The following is a 14,714-nucleotide window of genomic DNA, read 5'->3' as shown; positions in this document are numbered from 1 at the left end:
CCCCGCGACGTCACGGGCTGGAGGGAGGGGGAGAGCCGTGGAGGGAGGGCCAGGCAGGCAGCAGGTCTCCTGAGCATGCACAGAGCGCTCGCCCAGGAGCAGGCGCCCCAAGACAGCTTGGCCTGCAGTCGCTCTCCCCCCCTTCGGCACCCCCTGCACAGAGGTCACATCCCGGCTACAATCCTATCCACGCTGACCTGGGAGTAAGCCCCATTGACCAGGATGAGGCTTGCTTCTGAGTAAACATGCATAGGATGGAGCTGCTCCTCCAGGTGGCCGCCTTCGGCGTGTTGGGTTCCGCCCCCAGCCCCGCTTGTGGTGCTGCTTTTGGCAGGTCCCAGCTCTGGGGTGCCTTGAACTGCAGCCGCCTTCGGTGTCAGAGACGGCCGGGGAGGGAACACCACGCAGCAGACTGAGATCTCTGAGATGTATTTGTGTGTTTGTGTCGCTACAGAGACTTCCTTCTGGAAGGTGCCGAGGACCAAGAAGCACGGGGGCCTGGGAAGGTGCTGTCCGTGGGGTGCTGCAATCCGAGGGCTCGGCCAGCGGCAGGGGCGGAGTGCTCAGTTGCAGGGGCTCTCGGGGGTGAAGAAACGCCCTCTGGGGCCCCACTGCATGTCCCGGACGCGTCGGATAGACTGGATCTGGGGCTGGAAGGCCGACCACTCGTTCCAGTGCCCAAAGTCCCCTCGCTCAAAGAGGTACTGGTAGCCCCGGTAGCCGGGGTACTGGTATCCTACCCAGCTGTGGGGAGAGAAGGGGGTTTGCATTAACGCAAGGCCGCAGCCCCTCCTGCTGTGGGTACCTAGCAGCTCCTATGAATATGACCTGCCCATGGGCATGGAGCCTGGCACCTGAGAGCCAACGCTCGCCCTCCTCCACAAGCCTGCTCTCTTGGCTAGCAGCTGCCCACCCCTCTGGTGGTGGTGAGTGCCACGGGTTTCCAAGGTGTTTTTCCAGCATTTCCAGCCCATTTCTGTTATCAGATGAGGATAGTCTTAGGGGAGGGGGAGAAAGCTGGCTCTCTGGGCACCTGCCTCCCCCCTGAATGCCTATCACACCAAAGCAGGATTCCTAACAGGCTGTGTCTTCAGCCGCCTCCAGACAGGCACCTCTCTGCCACCACAGCTTGCACCACCCTCCTCCCACCCAGTGCTCTGCCTGCAAGAGGAGAGGAACCTCAGGCTTCCTCCCAGAGTGAGTCCCCAAGAGTCGGCTTACATTCCACTGGGCACCTTCACACTCCCCACGCGTCCACGGAAGCCGCGGGCCCAGAGACTTGGCATGTCGTCCTCCTGGACCTCCATCTGGTTGCCCTTGAAGTTGGCACTGTCGAAGAGGAGGATTCTCGGTTCTTGAGCCTCTTGCTGGGGCCGGGAGAGAAGGGAGGATGTGAGCTTCTTGCTTACCCGCTCCCTGGCGTCCCCCGCAAAGCCTCTCCAAGGAGTCAGTCCCCGCTGCCACAGCAGAAAGTCACCCAGTTGTACCCATGGATAACGCCTGCCCCAGCCAGAAGCCTCTCCCTCCTGGCCCTGCTGAGCCGGATCCTTTTCCATGTTAGGTCAGCCCTGCCTAACTTGGTGGGCCGCTGTGAGATACAGGAAGCTGGACTAGATGGGCCTATGGCCTGATCCAGTGGGGCTGTTCTTATGTTCTTAACTACAATTCCCAGGAAGCCTTGCAGGTCTCTTGTTATCTGGTGTGCTCCCTGGGGCATTTGGTGGGCCGCTGTGAGATACAGGAAGCTGGACTAGATGGGCCTATGGCCTGATCCAGTGGGGCTGTTCTTATGTTCTTAACTACAATTCCCAGGAAGCCTTGCAGGTCTATTGTTATCAGGTGTGCTCCCTGGGGCATTTGGTGGGCCGCTGTGAGATACAGGAAGCTGGACTAGATGGGCTTATGGCCTGATCCAGTGGGGCTGTTCTTATGTTCTTAACTACAATTCCCAGGAAGCCTTGCAGGTCTGTTGTTATCTGGTGTGCTCCCTGGGGCATTTGGTGGGCCGCTGTGAGATACAGGAAGCTGGACTAGATGGGCCTGTGGCCTGATCCAGCGGGGCTGTTCTTATGTTCTTAACTACAATTCCCAGGAAGCCTTGCAGGTCTCTTGTTATCTGGTGTGCTCCCTGGGGCATTTGGTGGGCCGCTGTGAGATACAGGAAGCTGGACTAGATGGGCCTATGGCCTGATCCAGTGGGGCTGTTCTTATGTTCTTAACTACAATTCCCAGGAAGCCTTGCAGGTCTCTTGTTATCTGGTGTGCTCCCTGGGGCATTTGGTGGGCCGCTGTGAGATACAGGAAGCTGGACTAGATGGGCCTATGGCCTGATCCAGTGGGGCTGTTCTTATGTTCTTAACTACAATTCCCAGGAAGCCTTGCAGGTCTATTGTTATCAGGTGTGCTCCCTGGGGCATTTGGTGGGCCGCTGTGAGATACAGGAAGCTGGACTAGATGGGCTTATGGCCTGATCCAGTGGGGCTGTTCTTATGTTCTTAACTACAATTCCCAGGAAGCCTTGCAGGTCTGTTGTTATCTGGTGTGCTCCCTGGGGCATTTGGTGGGCCGCTGTGAGATCCAGGAAGCTGGACTGGATGGGCCTATGGCCTGATCCAGTGGGGCTGTTCTTATGTTCTTAACTACAATTCCCAGGAAGCCTTGCAGGTCTATTGTTATCAGGTGTGCTCCCTGGGGCATTTGGTGGGCCGCTGTGAGATACAGGAAGCTGGACTAGATGGGCTTATGGCCTGATCCAGTGGGGCTGTTCTTATGTTCTTAACTACAATTCCCAGGAAGCCTTGCAGGTCTATTGTTATCAGGTGTGCTCCCTGGGGCATTTGGTGGGCCGCTGTGAGATACAGGAAGCTGGACTAGATGGGCTTATGGCCTGATCCAGTGGGGCTGTTCTTATGTTCTTAACTACAATTCCCAGGAAGCCTTGCAGGTCTGTTGTTATCTGGTGTGCTCCCTGGGGCATTTGGTGGGCCGCTGTGAGATCCAGGAAGCTGGACTGGATGGGCCTATGGCCTGATCCAGTGGGGCTGTTCTTATGTTCTTAACTACAATTCCCAGGAAGCCTTGCAGGTCTGTTGTTATCTGGTGTGCTCCCTGGGGCATTTGGTGGGCCGCTGTGAGATACAGGAAGCTGGACTAGATGGGCCTATGGCCTGATCCAGTGGGGCTGTTCTTATGTTCTTAACTACAATTCCCAGGAGGCCTTGCAGGTCTCTTGTTATCTGGTGTGCTCCCTGGGGCATTTGGTGGGCCGCTGTGAGATACAGGAAGCTGGACTAGATGGGCCTCTGGCCTGATCCAGCGGGGCTGTTCTTATGTTCTTATGCCTGTGGCCTTCTGCGTGCTGAATTTTGTGGGAGAGCTGCGGCCTGGAGGGGTTGCGGACCTGAACTTCTCCCCCCTCACACACACACACCATTCCCAGAATTCTTTGGGAAATGCCAGGGCAGTTTGAGCAGTGCCCAATCGGTGGAGGTGAGCAGCAGAGATGGGTCCTTGGAGAACTGAGCAGTGCCTTCCAGGTTCTCTCTCTGGCATTCCTCCAGACCTCTGACTGTTCTTGGAGTCCTTGTCTGGGCTTGGGGGCAAGAGTGGCAGGCGTGGACCATCTCGAAAACAGTCAGAACCCTGCCCCTCTCACCCATGATTCTGTGGTCCACAGCGGTCAGGCAGGGGCCTGTAGGAAGCCTCCCCTGTGGCTGCCTCTGCACATGCAGCCCCAGAGGCCTCTCCTTCCCCTGTGGCAACATCCCAGGGCAGTGAACTCTGTCCACTCCTATTTCCACGCCGTGTACACTCTGGGGCCTGTCCCAAGTCTCTGGCCAGGCAGTTTCATTCCTTGTGTTCGGAGAGAGGGAGATGTTGTCTCTCTGCTTTCTCCCACAGTCAGAATGGCAGGGGTCTCTGGCATGTCCCTGCCAGAATCACGTCCCTCCCCGACCCAACCCCCAAGCTCTGGACTGCCCCGGACTCACCATATTCACTGGCCGCAGGGAGCGGAGACAGTCGCTCCGGGCGCTGCTGGACCAAGTGTCCCACCGTGGGTACTCGCCCTTCTCCAAGACGAACATCTCCCCGTGCAAGTTGGACTGCTCAAAGGCCACCCAGCTGGGGGGGGCAGGGGGCAGGAGTACGTGGGGGCCGCAAGAGAGAAAGGGACAGTGAGTGAATGGCGCTGCCGCCAGGCTCTCGACGCTGCACCACCCGCACCCCGCTGCTGCCCTCCTTTGAGCCAAACTCTTCCAGCCTGCTTTGTGACCCCAGTGTTTGCAAGCAGACTGTTGGGGGCTCGGGGCTGAGCACTCTACACCTGCTCAGAGGCGTGTGCTTCCTTTGCACATTCCAACAGCTGAGCCACAGCACAGAAGTCCTGTCTCTTGGGGGGGGGGGAGTGATTCTGGACCCCAGACTCCATGCTGGAGGGGCTGCTGTCACCCTGCGGATTCCTTGTCCTACCCAGTACAAAGCAAGTGTGCAGCAGTTTCTCAGTGCTGATAACAATGAAAGCCCTCCCCCCCCCCGAACAGTGTGGCCCCTGGGAGAGTGGGAGATGCACCCATGTGTGAGGGTCTCTCCTGGACCCATCTGGCCGCTGGTTCCTGGGGTCCCACCTTCCCTCTGGTGCCCCCTTCCTGCCAGGCCCCCCCAGCACTTCCCTCTTGCCAGTCTGCACCTCCCTGTTGCTGCTCCGAGCTCTCTGGCTCGTTTCTTCTCCTTTAATTAGTTCCTTGCCACAGGCCTGGATTGCTTCTTGCTGCTTTTGATCCGTCTCTCAGCTGCCCTTTCATCCCAGACTTGTCCTTCGGGAATTCCTCCTGCTCTGCCATTGGTAGGAAAGCTGTCCGTTTGTCCGGTACCCCCCGCCCCCCCGCCTTGCGATTCACGAGTCTCTGCTTGGCCACAGACCCGTCTGCCAGCGAGCGCCGCTGTCTCCGTCTAGCCAAGCACTTGTCTGCCGGCCCAGCACCAGAGTGTCTCCTACCCAAAATAACCAGGGCCATCTTTCAGTGTTGGCAAGGGCTCTGCGGCAACTTGCCCACCCTGTAGCACTTCTGCTGCAAGGGCTTAGAATAAGCTCTGCAAAATCTGGTGTGCTCAACAAAAGCAAAGTTGCTTAAGAGAATTTATTGTCAGAATGAATGCAAAAAAAAAAAAAAATCTACACTGGGTTTTATTATTGTGGGTGACAACATCAGGCAGAGAAGGGATGGGGCCGGAGCCTGTCCTTTTAGGGTGTTCAGAAGTCGGCCAATACACAACCTGCCTCCCCAACACATTTTGGCTTCTTTTGCAATGTAGCTGTTGGGGACGAAGCTGCCAACTGGGGCTTCCCCAGTGTGAAGCCCCTGCCATGAACTCACTGGATGGGGCTCAGGCAAGTCCCTCCCTCTCAGCCTCAGTCTTCCCCACCTGCAAAATGGGGACATCCAGAGAACACCTGTGACGTGCCTGACATGTTCAGAAAGCACCACTCAGACCCCAGGTGCTGTTTTCCTTCCAGGGAGGAACCTTGACATTCCCCGTGCCTGTCGCTCTCCGTGACACCTGCTGCCACCCCAAGCGTGAGTCCCCCCCACGCTCGCTCACTCTTCTTGGCCGGGATTACTCACGGTCCAGAATCCACCACGATGCTGCGCACTCTCTCAAAGCCGCGCTCGCCCAGATCTAGGCACTCGCTGGTCAGCACCGCCTGCTGGCCCTGGAAGTTCTCCTGGTCGAACAGAGTGACCTGAGGGAAGAACCGGCCCCAGCACCCCCAGTGAGTGGAGGGCTGCATCAGACTCACTGCACAGGGTGGGGAGGGCTCTGCTGATGCCACCAACTCTCCAAGAAGACGCTTACCCGGAAAGGCTCCACGGGGGCCTCCTCGCTCTGGCTGCTGGAATCCAGGGACGAGTTGGTGGGTGGGGTGGGGTTACCTTTCTCCTTCCTCTCGGGGCCCTGGCTGGGAAGGGCGGTTCTTGTGCATTCAGACATGGCTGCTTCCGGCTGAGGCCTGAAATGAGGACGTGGTTGCATCTGCAGCCACCTACCACCAGCAGTAGCTGCCCTCCCCCAGGCATCAGGTATCCTTGGGCTCAGTTGACTCACATGCCTCTGAGCAGATGCAGAGTGCCCCTCCGGGCTTATGCTCAGCACTAGAGAGCGCTCCCACCCCAGGGATGGGGGGGGAGGGAAGCACCCAGAGGAGAGCAGACTTGTGCAAACCCATCACCAGGCAATGTGTCTCTCTCTGTCCTGTGCTTGCAGTTCAGCCCAGAAAAAGCCAACCTGCCACTCAGCGGCCCTTTTGCTAATAGCTCTTCTCCGCTGGGGGGGGGGGGTTGGGGGTTGGTTTGCAGGTTCCAGCAAGAAAATGGTCCTTCACACTGGAAGAGTCTTCCCATCCCTTGCTTGTCTGCAAATTGAACCCACTTCTCTAGACCGGATATTGCTAGGAAACGTCCTCTCTGGTTTAGCAGGAAGGCTGAGGGATGGGAGGGGGTGCAAAAAACCTGGGCAGCGCAGTGAGCTGTGCACACCTGGCACCTTTCTACTTCCAGGTCCTGACTCAGAGCCAGGACTCCACCGCTGGCCTGAAACGCCCTTCAGTGCCCGAGGCAAGACATGTTTGACGAGAGCCTGCTTCTGGGCTCCTAGCTAGGGCCAAGCCCAGGCAGCTCTCTTGTGGGTGCCCAAAGCGTCCTCCAAGTCCTGACCCATGGGGAACGAGGCCTGTGCTCTCATGGGGGAAGCTGACCCAGGCTCTTTCCCGGGCAGTGGGGTGGGGGGTGAACTACACGCACCTGCGCCAGCCCCGGATGTCTGGGGGCAGGCCTTACCTGGGCTGCCAAGATGTCACGGTGGAGGGAGGCAGCTGTTTGGCTGGCCTCCCTGGAGCCCGGCCCTGCTTTATATGCTGGCCAGGACAGGCCCCAGCAGGCACAATGGAAGTGCTGGCTCATCGGAGTCTTTGCGGAAGGCCTCACTCATCACATCTCGCAATGGGGGAGCTCAGCCGGAAGAATGTGGGACCGGCTCACACCCCCCCTCGGATCTGTGCTCTCCCTCCCCACCCTGTGCAGAAGCGGCTGCTGACCAAGCGCTTGCTGTGAGGACAGGAAAACAGGAGCTGGGCCAGGGTGGGGGCGCTTTGCACTCGGCCCCAGAGGCAGGCCGTGGAAAGCACCAGGAAACCAGTCGGTCCCCACAGGCCGTCTAGTCGGACCCGGGCCATCAAATGCTCAAGAGAATCGTGGAGAAGAACGTCCCAGCTAAGGCCCAGTGACTCCTGTTTCCTTCAGTGGGCCAACCAGATGCGGAGAATGATGAGGGCACCCCCTAGCCCTTGGTGTCCAGCGGCTGACCTGTCGGGCCACACTGCCTGGCCAGGGAGACTCTGCATGGCAGCCATGACTGGTTGTTTTGAACACACTGGCTTATCGCTTTGCAGCAGTAAGGACTGCTTGGTGATCTTGCTTGCTGCTTTGGTTCCCCCGGGAGAACACAGGGGACACATTTGTAAACAAACCAATACCTGGCAAACAGGTCCTTGATGCCTGCTGGTTGGGCAAATCAGTGCCGCCGCAGCCACCACCTCTCTCTCTCTCTCTCTCTCTCTCTCTCTCTCTCTCTCTCTCTGCCCACAATATGTTGCGGCTGCTCAGTGGTGAGCAGAAGGGACTTTGCACACCCCCAGGGCACTATCCCACCTTCCAGGATGGACCACTGGCCACTAGAACGTCTTTGCATCCAGCCCAGAGCCTCCAGGTCTCCAGCTTGCTTGTTGGGAGGGGTGTGTATGAGCTTGAACTGGTTTGAGGAAGGCTGGCCAGCCTCCCATCTGTGTGCTTGATCCCGAGGAAGCAGCCCTTTGTCCTGGCCTGTGCTGACTCAGGAGGTTTGGGCACAAACGGTCTAGTATAAAAGCCCCTCTGAAGAGGAGCCAGTGAGAGGTGTCAGGCTGAAGATCACCCAGGTAAGTGCTGGGGCCCACAGAAGCCCCCTCTGGGGGCAGACGCCTGGCTTCTGTCCTGGGCCCACTCCAGGCAGACCAGACGTTCGATCGCTACTGACTGCAGCTATTCCTGGAGATCTGTGTTGGCAGTCTCAGCCGAGGCAGTTCTGGAAGTTCATATTCAGGTCTCCAGGATGGGGCTCAGTGGAGTGCGGTGCAGATCTCTGGAGCCTCCAGGTCACTGCTGGAGGGTGGGCCGCACCTGGCGTTCACTCTTTGAGGTCACCAAAAGCCACTTAAAGCCCCAATGGTCATGTGCTGGTGGGGAGAGGACAGAAATGGCCTCTGCACATGCTCAGAGGCACATCCTTCACAGTTTCTGTCATTGTCATTGTCCCAGGGCTAGCTGCCAGGGGAGATTTGCACAGCCCATTTCCATCCCCCCGTTTTGTGTTTCAGGGATGAGCTGGCGATAACGTACTCGAGTGCAAGCCCTCTGCAGTGACTGCCCTCTCGTGTCCCTGCAGCTGGGGAGCAACAAGCCACCATGAGCCAACTCACCTGGAAGTCTTCTGGGCTCTGGAAGGTGTGGAGTGGTATGATGTGACAGGCCTTGGTCCTGAGGGGGGTGCAGGCCAAGAATCGGGGGGGGGGGAAGTGAAAGATGCCAGGGCATTTTGAAGACAAAGGAGATAAATTACTGCAGGGGGGAACCGGGGAATGGAGCCCTAGACACAGCTCATCCCATTCCTCTGGTTTGCAACGTGTCGCAGCCCACAGTTGTGGCCACCTTCACAATAGCCCTGCTGAAGGAGCTGCTATGTCCATTTTACAGATGGAGAACTGAGGCTGAAAGAGGCAGCAGCTTTTCTGAGGCTAGACAAAGTGTCTGTGGTGGAGGAGATGTGAAAAGCTCAGCTTCCCCCAGACCCACATCCAGTTTCCAGCTAGCAGGAAAGACAGTGTGCTGTAGTGGTTACAGTGCCGAACTTTGACCAAGGAGGCCCCAGCATCCAAATTCCTGATTGGCTGTGAAGTTCACTGAATTTCCAGTCACTCTGACCTGCACACATTTGCACACAACTCTGTGTGATGCTGTATTCCCCCTGCAATCTAGAGCAGGGATGAGGGGCTGCCTCAAATCCTTCCCTTGAAGGAGGAACGACAGCCCTCCCACCCAAGTGTCTCCTTCAGCATTGTGGGGCTGGGGGGGCCCTGACCACTCCCCCCTGAGAGCCTGAGTTCTGGTGCTTCCTGTTCTCTCCTCAGATTGTGGCCTGGGACGAACCAGACTTCCAGGGGCGCAAGCAAGAGTTCACCTCTGAGTGCTACGACACGGCGGCCTGCAGCTTGGAGCATGTGCGCTCTGCCCGGGTGGAGAGTGGCACGTGAGTGGGCTACCCCCTTGCCCTGATGGGCCTCTCCCATCAGCCCCAGGCCCTCTGTGTGCCAGGCAGCAGTAGAACCTAGAAGCAGTAGTACCTACTAGTAGTAGTAGCAGAGCAGGGACACACTCCCTCTGTCCAGTCCTTGATGCAGGTCACCAACCACAGCGACCAAGGCCGTCTCTATCCCGTAGCCCAGCCTGATATTAGACTGAAAGGAGTTCAGATATATGAGTAATACCATATAGTTATATGTCATTAGAAAGGTAATTTCTTGCCAAATGTAATGAAACAAACCGTGTTGAATTATCTAACAAAAGTTATAGCCAAATCACCAGAAAAGAGAAACACAACTGCCTTATGTAACAAAAAGTGGGTTTCATCATTCAAAACTGACCCATGGGATTGATGGTTTCAAGAGCCAATGAAGTGTTATCATGACACAGCAGGGAACCAATGAGGTGTTAGCATGAATCAGTCCTCATGTCCATGTATCAAATTCTAGAACTCTTATTCAGTGGTGTGAATGTCATCAAGTCGGCCACTGTTTTTCTGTTGGCAACTGATTTGTTGGGTGAACTGTTGGGTGACCTACATTACAATAAATAAATATATCAGGTTAGTAGGGGTGACACCAACCCAGAGATGCCACTGCATTGAGGCCATGCCTATGATATGGTCATTTATTCTGTATGGTCTGGTACTGGAGGAAGTCCATCATGGGGGGATGCAGTGAGGTCTGGCACTGGGCGACGCAGACCCAGTGATGCCTCTGCTTCCTTCCTTCCTGTGGGGACCCCCAATCTCTGCCCCGTCCTGGTGGCTTGCTGTTTCCACAGGTGGGTGGGCTTTGAGCACCCCGGCTTCCAGGGGCAGCAGTTTGTCCTGGAGAGAGGAGATTACCCCTGCTGGGAGGCCTGGAGCGGCAGCAGCGCCTACCACGTCCCGAGAATGAGCTCCTTCCGACCCATCTCCTGTGCGGTGAGCAGGGTGGGGGTGGTGAACCCCTCCCCCCCCCCCGCACACAAGCAGAGACCTGGTACCCTGTGAAACAAGAGCTCCCACCCTTGGATAAGAGCAGCAGTGGGTAGCTGTGGGCAGAGCTCAGTCAGGAAGCTGACTTCACCAGCCGCTCCGGGGGGGGGGGGAGAGCCCCATCGCTGACCAGGCTCTCCTCCTGGCTTCAGAACCACCAGGACAGCAAGCTGACCATCTACGAACAGGAGAACTTCCTGGGCCGCAAGGGGGAGCTGAACGACGACTGCCCCTCGCTCCAGGCCGCGGGCTGGGGCACCAACGAGGTGGGCTCTTTCCGCGTTCACTCTGGCGCGTAAGTTCTGGGGCCCAGCAGCTGGCTCAGGCTGGGCCTATGGGGGGGCAGGGAGTTTTGTAGGTGCTCCTGCTCCCTCAATGGCATGGTCAGTTTTTTTTGGGGGGGGAGGGTTTGCTGCTGCCTCACCAGAGAATAGCACTAGCGAGCAGCCTGATCACAGTCGGGTGGGGGCTTCACACTGCCTGGGCAGTGACAGGGGCTGCTCGGTGCTGGCTCCCTGCTGGTGTGTTCTCTCTCCAGTTTTCCCTCCATCCTTCAACTGAAGCTCCCCTCTCTCCTCCTCCTCAGCTGGGTGTGCTCCCAATTTCCCGGGTACCGGGGCTTCCAGTACATTGTGGAGAGCGATTGCCACAAGGGTGAATACCGGCACTTTCGGGAACTGGGGTCTCATGCCCAGACCTGCCAGCTGCAGTCTGTTCGCCGCGTACAGCAGTGAGTTGGCATTGCACAGGCCTCACCGCTCACCAGGGCCCTGGCACCAGGCGGGGCAGTCGAGTTAGAGCTGGATCACCAGGGCCCGTTCCCTGCGGGAGGCACCACCCCAGAGATCCCCCCTTAGGGGAAAGTGCGCAATAAAGGATATTGGTTTAAACTGTTTCAAATGCCTGAATGACTCTGGCTCATGGTGGAGAAGAAGACAGAACACCCACCCACATGGAGACTACAGAACCTCCATGCGGAGAGGCAGTCTACCTTACTAATTGTTGCACCACAACAGCAGGAGAGGCCTGTTGCCTTCTCGCCCTGGCTTGTAGGCTTCCCATCTCACAAGCCACCGTGGGAAGCAGCCGGAGGGCAGACTGGGCAGATTTATAAATATAAATCTCTTTATATTTCTACCCTGCCTTTCTCCTCCTGAGGAGACCAAAGCAGCCTAACACGTTTGTGTGTCTTGCTTTCGGTTTTGTGGTGCTTGACTGCACTGGCACTTGAGGGTGGTGGCAACTTGCAATCTGTTGTCTGCCTGTGTCCAGGGCTTTGACCGCACCCCATGCAAAGCTCAAAGGGAGAGCCTGGATGTGTGTCTGTGCAGCTGGTGAGATACAGGAAGGTGGATTAGGTGAAAAAACTCCACAGTCAGGGAATTAGAGGGCAGGTCCTCTCCTGGATTGAGAACTGGTTGAAGGCCAGGAAACAGAGAGTGGGTGTCAATGGACAATTTTCACAATGGAGAGAGGTGAAAAGCGGTGTGCCGCAAGGATCTGTCCTGGGACTGGTGCTTTTCAACCTCTTCATAAATGACCTGGAGACAGGGTTGAGCAGTGAGGTGGCAAAATTTGCGGACAACACCAAACTTTTCCAAGTGGTGAAGACCAGAAGTGATTGTGAGGAGCTCCAGAAGGATCTCTCCAGACTGGCAGAATGGGCAGCAAAATGGCAGATGCGCTTCAATGTCAGTAAGTGTAAGGTCATGCACATTGGGGCAAAAAATCAAAACTTCACATATAGGCTGATGAGTTCTGAGCTGTCTGTGACAGATCAGGAGACAGATCTTGGGGTGGTGGTGGACAGGTCGATGAAAGTGTCAACCCAATGTGCAGCGGCAGTGAAGAAGGCCAATTCTATGCTTGGGATCATTGGGAAAGGTATTGAGAACAAAACGGCTAGTATTATAATGCCGTTGTACAAATCTATGGTAAGGCCACACCTGGAGTATTGTGTCCAGTTCTGGTCGCCACATCTCAAAAAAGACATAGTGGAAGTGGAAAAGGTGCAAAAGAGAGCGACTAAGATGATTACTGGGCTGGGGCACCTTCCTTACGAGGAAAGGCTACGGCGTTTGGGCCTCTTCAGCCTAGAAAAGAGACGCCTGAGGGGGGACATGATTGAAACATACAAAATTATGCATGGGAAGGATAAAGTGGATAGAGAGATGCACTTTACACTCTCACATCACACCAGAACCAGGGGACATCCACTAAAATTGAGTGTTGGGAGAGTTAGAACAGACAAAAGAAAAAATTTCTTTACTCAGCGTGTGGTTGATCTGTGAAACTCCTTGCCACAGGATGTGGTGCTGGCGTCTACCCTAGACGCCTTTAAAAGGGGATTGGACAAGTTTCTGGAGGAAAAATCCATTACGGGGTACAAGCCATGATGTGCATGTGCAACCTCCTGATTTTAGAAATGGGTTATGTCAGAATGCCAGATGCAAGGGAGGGCGCCAGGATGAGGTCTCTTGTTATCTGGTGTGCTCCCTGGGGCATTTGGTGGGCCGCTGTGAGATACAGGAAGCTGGACTTGATGGGCCTATGGCCTGCTCCAGTGGGGCTGTTCTTATGTTCTTAACTACAATTCCCAGGAGGCCTTGCAGGTCTTCTTGTTATCTGGTGCGCTCCCTGGGGCATTTGATGGGCCGCTGTGAGATACAGGAAGCTGGACTAGATGGGCCTCTGGCCTGATCCAGTGGGGCTATTCTTATGTTCTTATGTGGGTCTTTGGCCTGGTCCCGCAGAGCTCTTCTCACATTCCTAAAACAGTTCCACCCGACAGAAACGCAACAACAAGCCCTTCACGGCCTGTTTCCCTTGCGCCTCGCGAGTACTGAACGCGAGTCGTCATTCAAGGAAGTTCTACTGGCTGAAAAAATGCAGTGCTTGGTTGGCAGTGTGACCATCGAGCAGTAGGTGGCGCCCTTGCCCAAGAAAGTCTTCCGCAGCAGTTTCTGCAGCTCCGGCTGCAACGCCCCCCTGGCAGCCTGGGCACCTGGTGTCATGACTGTGGCAGGCTGGCCTTGCAGAGCCTTGCAGAAGCTGCAGGGACCCACTGACAACATGCCTGGCAACCCGGGTTCACAGCCGAGATCGGCAGAATCTTAGAAATATAAACACAACGCGTGATGGACTTTTCTCTCCAGGCAAAGCAACCTGGAATTCTAGAATGGAGAGCAATCAAAATATGCCATGAAAAAGCGTGTGAGAGTTGAGGGACCAGATGTATCTGCGCACATCTTAAGGGCAAAATGCACACATCACTGGAGTAGATTATTCTTAGGTGCAGGACCCAACTGGGAGCAATTAGTCCAACTGGCTTAGAGCCAGTCCTGGCTGGGGGTTGGTTTTGTGAGCTTCTGGGCATGGACGGAGCTGCTGGCGCCAGAGGAACCTGGAGGAACTGGAAGAGGCTGGGACTGGGGGGAGGGGGTAGAGAGAGAGGCAGGGAGCTCTCCTGGAGCCATGGGGAGAGAGCGGCCTTCTCCTAGGCTGCCCGGCCCTTTGCTCCAGTGGTCACTGCTGTTGACTGGGCAGTGCCTGTTCTCCTTACCTGGGCCTGGTGATCCACTTGGAGATCTCTTCTGGCAAGGTGATCAGGCCGTTGCTGCTGTTACACTGGCCCAGCTGCCTCTTCAGGGTCTCCAGAAGCTGGACGTGAGAGGGCTGCCGGTGCTCATCAATGCTCACACAGATGGACCGCAGGGCCCCAGGCAGTGCGCAACAGGCCACTTCTCCCACCACGTCTGAGCTTAAGGCTGGTGCAGAAGAGCAGCAGAGGGCCCCACCGAGCAGAAGGGGCAAAGCCGAGCGGCGTTGGCTCTCACCCAGAGCCGGTCAGGGGGCCTGCCACTGCTCCTGGGCTGCCAAGCTGCTGCCCCACCAGTGACCGGCTCCTCCTTGCCCCGCCCTCGTCCCACAGCATCTGCTCATTAATCCCCAGCCACGCCGGGCCCCTCGGCCAGCCGTAATGAGATGCTAACTGGATTTGCTGTAATGTCGGGTGAGGGAAGGTTAGCCAGGTAAGCCTGCAGTCAGCGTATTGTTATGATCAATCAATAACCTATTTATTTTCCAGCACTCCTATTAACCTCGGCCAGCCAATCGCCATTTCAATTTGAAGAGGCTTTGCTGGCACGCTGCTGACTGGACAATCTGGCGGAGGAAGAAATGCTGCCCTGACCCACCGGCGGAATCCAATTAGAGTCATTTTCATGGGGAGAGGAATATTTGGAGCCTCTTCTCCGCTGTCCTCCTGGCTTTCCTGTTACCGGTGCTAACTACCGAGCCACTCGCAAGGTGGTAATGAGGCTCCAGTGGGCAGCAAAGGCCCC

The 14,714-nt window shown here is 56.5% G+C and overlaps 2 protein-coding genes across 2 annotated transcripts; one reads left to right on the top strand and one right to left on the bottom strand.

Annotated features, from left to right (window-relative positions):
- Positions 1 to 449: 449 nt before the first annotated feature.
- On the bottom strand, positions 450 to 8,500 carry CRYBB1 (crystallin beta B1). Its single transcript, XM_066609981.1, has 6 exons — positions 8,433 to 8,500; positions 7,812 to 7,882; positions 5,625 to 5,754; positions 3,990 to 4,122; positions 1,222 to 1,367; positions 450 to 744 (listed from the first exon to the last, which is right to left on the bottom strand). The coding sequence occupies exons 1-6, from the start codon at positions 8,498 to 8,500 to the stop codon at positions 564 to 566; spliced, it is 729 nt and encodes a 242-aa protein (XP_066466078.1). The 3' UTR covers positions 450 to 563.
- On the top strand, positions 8,493 to 11,105 carry CRYBA4 (crystallin beta A4). Its single transcript, XM_066609880.1, has 5 exons — positions 8,493 to 8,537; positions 9,221 to 9,339; positions 10,176 to 10,317; positions 10,524 to 10,666; positions 10,958 to 11,105. Exons 1-5 carry the CDS (start codon positions 8,499 to 8,501, stop codon positions 11,103 to 11,105), a joined length of 591 nt encoding a protein of 196 aa, XP_066465977.1. The 5' UTR covers positions 8,493 to 8,498.
- The last annotated feature ends 3,609 nt before the right edge of the window (positions 11,106 to 14,714 follow it).

The sequence above is a fragment of the Tiliqua scincoides genome, chromosome 14 (genome assembly GCF_035046505.1).
Source record: "Tiliqua scincoides isolate rTilSci1 chromosome 14, rTilSci1.hap2, whole genome shotgun sequence".
NCBI lineage: Eukaryota > Metazoa > Chordata > Lepidosauria > Squamata > Scincidae > Tiliqua > Tiliqua scincoides.
The sequence above is the reverse complement of the archived record's forward strand: the minus strand, read 5'-3'. Positions and strand labels throughout refer to the sequence as shown.

Excerpts from the sequence above, each read along its gene's own strand:
- CRYBA4 (XM_066609880.1), top strand. The coding sequence starts at position 8,499 with ATGAGCCAACTCACCTGGAAGTCTTCTGGGCTCTGGAAG. Across the intron at positions 8,538-9,220 it reads AGTCTTCTGGGCTCTGGAAG|ATTGTGGCCTGGGACGAACC; the intron begins GTGTGGAGTGGT and ends TTCTCTCCTCAG. Across the intron at positions 10,318-10,523 it reads TCCGACCCATCTCCTGTGCG|AACCACCAGGACAGCAAGCT; the intron begins GTGAGCAGGGTG and ends TCCTGGCTTCAG.
- CRYBB1 (XM_066609981.1), bottom strand. The coding sequence starts at position 8,500 with ATGGTGGCTTGTTGCTCCCCAGCTGCAGGGACACGAGAGGGCAGTCAC. Across the intron at positions 4,123-5,624 it reads ATCGTGGTGGATTCTGGACC|CTGGGTGGCCTTTGAGCAGT; the intron begins GTGAGTAATCCC and ends TGCCCCCCCCAG. Across the intron at positions 1,368-3,989 it reads CCCTGCGGCCAGTGAATATG|CAAGAGGCTCAAGAACCGAG; the intron begins GTGAGTCCGGGG and ends TCCCGGCCCCAG.